Source organism: Tachyglossus aculeatus, unplaced genomic scaffold, assembly GCF_015852505.1.
Source record: "Tachyglossus aculeatus isolate mTacAcu1 unplaced genomic scaffold, mTacAcu1.pri scaffold_78_arrow_ctg1, whole genome shotgun sequence".
Classification (NCBI taxonomy): domain Eukaryota; kingdom Metazoa; phylum Chordata; class Mammalia; order Monotremata; family Tachyglossidae; genus Tachyglossus; species Tachyglossus aculeatus.
The window spans coordinates 1662425-1670252 of NW_024045093.1; the positions used below are offsets into that span (position 1 = coordinate 1662425).

Genomic DNA, 7828 nt, shown 5'->3' on the forward strand with positions numbered 1-7828 from the left:
GTGTGTGTGTGTGTGTGTGAAAGAGAGAAAAGATAGGTGCGTGGGGTATTAGGATCCCAGACCCTTTGTCATTCCTCTAAAGCCATTGTCTTCCCAACCTGGGTCTCCGTGAAAGTGTAAATGCAGATGTAGATGCCAAAACGTAGGGAGCCTCTTAGTTGAAAATAAAAACGGAGATTTTGAGATTCTTTAGCTCCCTCTCCGTGCCTTTATGGAAAATCCACAGATAATCCATGAAAGTGGGAAACACCACCAAGGTGAGAGAATTCCTCTTGTTGGGATTCTCGGAGGTCCGGGAGCTGCAGCTGGTCCATGCTGCACTGTTCCTCCTGGTCTACCTGGCGGCCTTGACGGGGAATCTCCTCATTGTCACTGTCACCGCCCTCGACCGGCACTTCCACACCCCTATGTACTTCTTCCTCAGGAACCTATCCATCCTCGACCTCTGCCTCATCTCCGGCATCGTCCCAAAATCCATCCACAACTCTCTGACAGACCACAGAGAAATCTCTTTCCCGGATTGCATCTCTCAAGTCTTCTTAGTTGTCACCCCTGGGTGTGTCGAAGTGGCCCAGCTCACGGAGATGTCCTACGACCGTTACACTGCCATCTGCCTCCCCCTGCGCTACGAGGTCATCATGGACCGAGGTGCCTGTGGGAAGATAGCCGCTGCTTCGTGGCTCAGTGGGGGCCTGTTCAGGGTGATGTACACAGCCGGGACATTAACACTGATCTTATGTGACTCTAACCTGATCCAGCAATTTTTCTGCGACATCCCTTCCTTACTGAAGATCTCCTGTTCCGAAACGCATGTTGTCATCGATGTCACCGTGGCCACTGCGTTTATCTTGGCTTTCATATACTGCATTTTCATCATCATCTCGTACGTGCGCATCTTCCTGGCCGTGCTGAGGATGCCGGCCACCGAGGGCTTGGCCAAAGCCTTCTCCACCTGCATGCCTCACCTCATCGTTGTCACCATCTTCCTCTCGACTGGAGCCATTGTCTACCTCAAACCCGTGTCAGACTCCCCCTCGACCCTGGACCTGCTTATGTCCGTATTATACACTGTGGTGCACCCCGGCCTTAACCCCCTCATCTACAGCCTGAGGAACCGAGACATGAAGGCGGCCCTAGGGAGGGTCCTGCGGGGGCACCCATTCCTCCAGAATAAAGATCCCCTCTTTTTGACCTGACATTTGCCCTCAGAATGTTTCCAAATCCCCTGGTTATGAACTACAGTGTATTAATTGTTGTTGTTTCTCCTTCCCTGGTGATCGATCAATGGTATTTATTGAGTGCTTACCCTGTGCAGCGCACTGTACTAAGCATTTGGGAGAGTCCAACACAACAGAATTAGCAGACGTTCGTCTCCCACCAGGAGCATACAGTCTTGACCACTCTTCGCTACCATATCTCCCTTCCCTTGACTTTCCAGATTCCAAATCCTTCCCTGGCTAAATTGCTAATTATTCAGAATCATATGACATTCCGTTTACAGCAGATCCATCTCATGTCCACTACAGATCACTCTCCCCAACTTCACAACCTTATTGAAGGGAAATCTCCTCCAAGAGGTCTTTCCTGACCAAGCCCTCATTTCCTCTTTTCCCACTACCTTCCACATCACCCTTGCAGTTGGATTTGCTCCCTTTATTTACCCCTCCCTCAGCCCCACAGCATTTATGTCCATATCCATAATTTATTTATTTAAATTCATTTCTGTCTCCCCAGTAGTCTGTAAACTCACTGTGGGCAGGGAATGTGTATACCGACTCTATTATATTGTACTGTCCCAAGCGCTGTATACAGCGTTCTGCTCATGGTAAGCACTCAATACATACCACTGATTAATTGATTGGCTAATGTGGTCCCAGATGACTTTCCATGCAATATTTTAGCATTACGTGGCTGGCCTCCTTCTCTCTAGAATCCAGCTGCTCTCCCAGAAATGATTCCCAGTGCTTGGAAATATTATGATGTAGTTTTTGGGGTGGTTGGGGTATGTGGATTTCTCTGCCTCCACCCACCCTATTGATTCACCGTCCATTCTCGGTTGCCTGGACCCTAAGGTCATTATCCCCAAGGACTTGCATACTTACCCCACCTCACCCCATAGCACTTATGTCTAAATCCTTACACACCGTTGCTTCCTGTCTGTAATTCACTTGAATGTCTGCATCCCCCATAAGATTGCAAGCCCCTTGAGATAGGGATCCTGTTTAACAAACATAGTGTTTTCTCCAAGGGCTTAGAACAGAGCTCTGGTACTGCTCACCAAGTGGAGAAGCAGAATAGCCTAGCAGAAAGACCCCGAGCCTGGGAGTCAGAGGATCTGGCTCATAATCTCCTCTCCACGACTTGTCTGCTCTGTGACCTTGGTCAAGTCACTTCTCCGTGGTTCAGTTTCCTCATCTGTAAAATGGGGGTGAAGACTGTGAACCCCATGTGAGGTGGAGGCTATGTCCAACCTGAGTAGCTTGTATCTACCCCCAGTGCCTATACAATGCTTGGCACATAGTAAATGCTTAACAAATGCCACAATTACCATTATTATTATTATCTTCAATGAACAAGAGAACAAAAGCACATAAAAACGGAGAGAGGAAAGTGTTGGGTAAAGGGAGATTCCAGATCATAAAGAGGGAATCATAAAGAGGCCCTTGGTTACAAAAATGATTCCAGATGACAGAAAAGTAGCTTCTGAGAAGACATCTTAGACTTTATGAGGAGATGGTACTGGTGAAAAGAAATCATACCAGCCTCCTTCACTTGATGCCATCCATCATCAATCATCACCATCAATGGTGTTTATTAAGCGCTTAGTGTAGGGAACTGGACTAAGTGCTCGGGAGAATACAATGTAACAGAGAAGCAGCATGGCATTGTGGATAGAGCATGGGTCTGGGGTCATGGATTCTAATCCTGGCTCTTCCACCTGTCTGCTATGTAATCTTCAGCGTCACTTCAATTCTCTATGCCTCAGTTTCCTCCTATGCAAAATGGGGATCGAGACTGTGAGTCCCACTAGGACAGGGACTGGCTCCAACCTAATATGCTTCTATCCACCCCAGCATTTAGTACAGTTCTTGCACACAGTAACTGCTTAACAAATATTATTATTATTATTATTATTATTATTATTATTATTATCATTATCATTATCATTATCATTATTTTCATTGCAGTATAACAGAGTTGGTAGACACCTTTCTTACCCACAAGAAGCGAAAAGGCTAGAGGGGGAGACAGGCATAAATAAATAATTTATGATATGCAATTCTTAATTTATAAATATGGAGTGCTGTGGGGTTGAGAGTAGCTTGATTATCCTCATGGTGAAGCCAGGATGATTCATTCATTCAATCATATTCGACAGCACAGTAGATTCTGGGGGCTTTCAGTCATGAGGTCCCTCAGAACAAAAGAGGAATCCTGCTTTCTCCAAAGGTAACAAAGAGGCCACGTGAGAAGGATTATAAACTGCTGCTCAAGAGGAGCACAGAATGTGAAAGACACCATCTTTCGGGAACTCATCAACAAGAGAGTGATGTCTCCTCCTAGGTGCAACCAGGGGCCAATCAATGGTATTTATTGAGCGTTTACTGTGAGCGGGGCACTGGACCAAGCGCTCAAGATAGTATAGTGTAACAGAGTTGGGAGATACGTTCCCTTGACACAATAAGCATACAGTTAGAGGGGAGGACAGACTTTAATTTAACCATCAGAGGTATTTACTGAACGCTTCCAGTATGCAAAGCTCTGTACTAAGTACACGGGAGAATGCAATATAACAGAATTGGGAGACTAGTTCCCTGACCACTACGAGCTTGATGTCTAGAGACAGAGGGACTGAACAGCAAAAGGGGGAGGTTTTAAGTCTGGGAGAAATGTTATGAAAAATTGCCTGTTTCCATCCATTGGTAAGAGCCAACGTGCATCAGGAAATCCATTTCAGTGACCTTCAGCCGTTTCATTGTTCACGTGAGTTCCTGTCTGATCCTTGTCTTCCTTTAGCTTGATAAGTGCTTACTATATTACAAGCATAGGGCTAGGCTCTGGGGTAGATACAAGATTGGTGACCTCATTCGCTCCCACGGCTTCAACTATCATCTCTACCCTGATGACACCCAGATCTACATCTCTGCCCCTGCTCTCTCCCTCTCTCTCCAGGCTCGCATCTCCTCCTGCCTTCAGGATATCTCCATTTGGATGTCTGCCCGCCACCTAAAGCTCAACATGTCGAAGACTGAACTCCTTGTTTTCCTTCCCAAACCTTGCCCTCTCCCTGACTTTCCCATCTCTGTTGACGGCACTACCATCCTTCCCGTCTCACAAGCCCGCAACCTTGGTGTCATCCTCTACTCCGCTCTCTCATTCACCCCTCACATCCAAGCCGTCACCAAAACCTGCCGGTCTCAGCTCCACAACATTGCCAAGATCCGCCCTTTCCTCTCCATCCATACCGCTACCCTGCTCATTCAAGCTCTCATCCTATCCCGTCTGGAATACTGCATCAGCCTTCTCTCTGATCTCCCATCCTCGTGTCTCTCTCCACTTCAATCCATACTTCATGCTGCTGCCCGGATTATCTTTGTCCAGAAACGCTCTGGGCATATCACTCCCCTCCTCAAAAATCTCCAGTGGCTACCAATCAATCTGCGCATCAGACAGAAACTCCTCACCCTGGGCTTCAAGGCTCTCCATCACCTCGGCCCCTCCTACCTCACCTCCCTTCTCTCCTTCTACAGCCCAGTCCGCACCCTCCGCTCCTCCACGGCTGATCTCCTCACCGTACCTCGCTCTCGCCTGTCCCGCCATCGACCCCCGGCCCACGTCATCCCCCGGGCCTGGAATGCCCTCCCTCTGCCCATCCGCCAAGCTAGCTCTCTTCCTCCCTTCAAGGCCCTGCTGAGAGCTCACCTCCTACAGGAGGCCTTCCCAGACTGAGCCCCTTCCTTCCTCTCCCCCTCGTCCCCCTCTCCATCCCCCCATCTTACCTCCCTCCCTTCCCCACAGCACCTGTATATATGTATATATGTTTGTACATTTTTTTTACTCTATTTATTTATTTATTTAATTTATTTGTACATATCTATTCTATTTATTTTATTTTGTTAGTATGTTTGGTCTCTGTCTCCCCCTTTTAGACTGTGAGCCCACTGTTGGGTAGGGACTGTCTCTATATGTTGCCAATTTGTACTTCCCAAGCGCTTAGTACAGTGCTCTGCACATAGTAAGCGCTCAATAAATACGATTGATGATGATGATACAAGATTGAACAGAGTCCATGTCCCACAAGGGGATCACAGTCTAAATTGGAGGGAGAACAGGTATTTTTTATAAGAACTGTTAAGCACTTAGTGAGTGTCTTGTAATAATCATAAAAATAATAATAATTATGGTATTGGTTATGAGCTTACTATATTCCAGGAACTGTACTAAGCGCTGGAACTGTTCTAAGTGATGGAGTTGATAGAAGGTTGGACATAGCCCATATCCCACATGGGAATGGAGAACTGTTCCTTTCCTTTATTGATACTTGTTAAGCACTTAGTACATGCCTAGTATTGTTCTAAGTGTTGGGGAAGATACAAGATAATAATAATAATAATCATAGTATTTGGTAGGTGCTTACTGTATCCCAATCACTGTTCTAAGCACTGGAGTAGATACAAGGTAATCAGGTTTCCCCACGTGGGGCTCACAGTCTTAACCCCCATTTTACAGGTGATGTAACTGAGGCACAGAGAAGTTAATTGGATTGCCCAAGGTCACACAACAGACACGTGGCGGAGGCCGAATTAGAACCCACATCTTCTGACTCCCAAGCCCGTGCTCTTTCCACTAAGCCATGCTGCTTCTCTGATAATCAGATTGGACCTAGACCCTCTCCCACATGGAACTCGCAGTTTACGTAGTATGGTGAAAAGGTCATTAATCTCTATTTGCAAATGAAGGAACTGAGGCCAGAGACGTTATGTGACTGAGGCCAGAGACGTTATGAGTCCCAAGGTCTCACAGCAGGTTACATTGCAAGCTAGTGGCAGAGATATAATTAAATCTTTGTCTCGATCTAGGTATCTCCTTGAATTTTGTTTGATCTTTGTTTGATCTTGATAGTCCCCCATCTTTGTTTCTCTGCATCTGCTTGTCTTTAAGTCACCCTGCCACTTCGTGTTTACCTTTGTGTTTATTTGGGAGAGGAGAGTGGTGGTCTGTCAGATATGACTGGAGAGGCGTAGGGAGCGGGGGAAGGCGATGAGACAGGCAGTATGTGCACACAAACCGTACCCAACGGCTCAAGGCCAAACAGACTCAACAACAGGAGATAAAGAGACCAGGGCAAGAAAAGCAAGCTTGCACCTGCAAGGCTCGGAGGCAACCTCAAGGCCATATCCGCAGCCAGCGACGGTTGGCAACGGGTGGCTGGGGGCGAGCCAGAGCAAATGCTTCATGACTGGACAGAGCTGTTGTTAGGCTAGTGGCTGGAGGGCGGTCAAAGCCTCGATACGCCATCCCCCGAGAAAACCCTGCCCCCGGGCAACGGGGGGTATAATAGACGAACAAGACAAAGGGGGGGGCATGCGTGCGCTCTCTCCCTCTCTCTATCTCGCTCTCTCTCTCTCTTTCAACCATGTAACCGCTGATAGCAAATAAACGGCAACCAAGCTTTGAACCTCTGGCTGACTCTTCCTGGTATGAACGTGCGGTCCGCGTCCGGAGACATCCGAAGACCCGGAGAGGGTAAGAACCCGAGAGTTGCCCCCGAAACCACGGGGAGCAACGGAGAGGGCATTCCAGGACAGATAGGCTAGAGTGACTAGATAATAGAAGAGTTGCAGTATCTCAATCTTCACAAACATTTAAGAACAGGGAACGTTACCCAGGGAATAAATCGGTTTGAGTGTTTATCTTCATTGCAGGCCAAAGGCAGAAAAAGAGGAATTTGAGAGGTCCTACGCAACCTAACAATTTCATTTTTCCTATGTTCTTTCTTAGAGTGATACTCATTTGTTTTCTCAGTACCCTCAGACAATCTTCAGACCACGTGGCAAATCACACATTTGTGATGGAATTCCTCCTGCTGGGTTTCTCAGAGGTCCGAGAGCTGCAGCTGCTCCACGCCACACTGTTACTCCTGGTATACCTGGCAGCCCTGAAGGAGAATCTCCTCATCATTGCCATCATCTCCCTCGACCGGCGCCTCCACACCCTCATGTACTTCTTCCTCAGAAACCTGTCCATCCTCGGCCTCTGCTACATCTCTGTCACCATCCCGAAGTCCACCCACAACTCCCTGATCAACAACAGATCCATCTATTTCAGAAGCTCTGTGTCCCAGCTCTTTTTGGTGGTTCTGTTTAATTCTTCAAATCTGTTCATCCTCAAGGCGATGTCCTACGATTGCTACACTGCCATCTGCCACCCCCTGTGCTATGATGTCATCATGGACCGAGGGGCCTGTGGAAAGATGACCGTCATCTCCTGGCTCAACGGGGAGCTTTCTGGGGCGATGTACTCAGCTGGAACGTTCATATTAAGCTTCTATGAGTCCAACGTGATCCAGCAGTTCTTCTGCAACGTACCCTCCTTACTAAAGATCTCCTGTTCAGAAATGCAAATAGTTATTGACGTCAGTGTGCCTATGGGTATAGGCCTTCCCAGACTGAGTTCCCTTTTTCCTCTCCTCCTCCCCATCACCCCGTCCTACCTCCTTCCCCTCCCCACAGCACCTGTATATATGTTTGTACAGATTTATTACTCTATTTATTTTACTTGTACATATTTACTATTCCATTTATTTTGTTAATGCTGTGCATCTAGC

The 7828-nt window shown here is 47.3% G+C and overlaps 1 protein-coding gene across 1 annotated transcript; it reads left to right on the forward strand.

Moving 5' to 3' along the window:
• The first annotated feature begins 233 nt into the window (after positions 1-233).
• On the forward strand, positions 234-1196 carry LOC119924063 (olfactory receptor 14A16-like). Its single transcript, XM_038743137.1, has one exon. The coding sequence runs from the start codon at positions 234-236 to the stop codon at positions 1194-1196; it is 963 nt and encodes a 320-aa protein (XP_038599065.1).
• The last annotated feature ends 6632 nt before the right edge of the window (positions 1197-7828 follow it).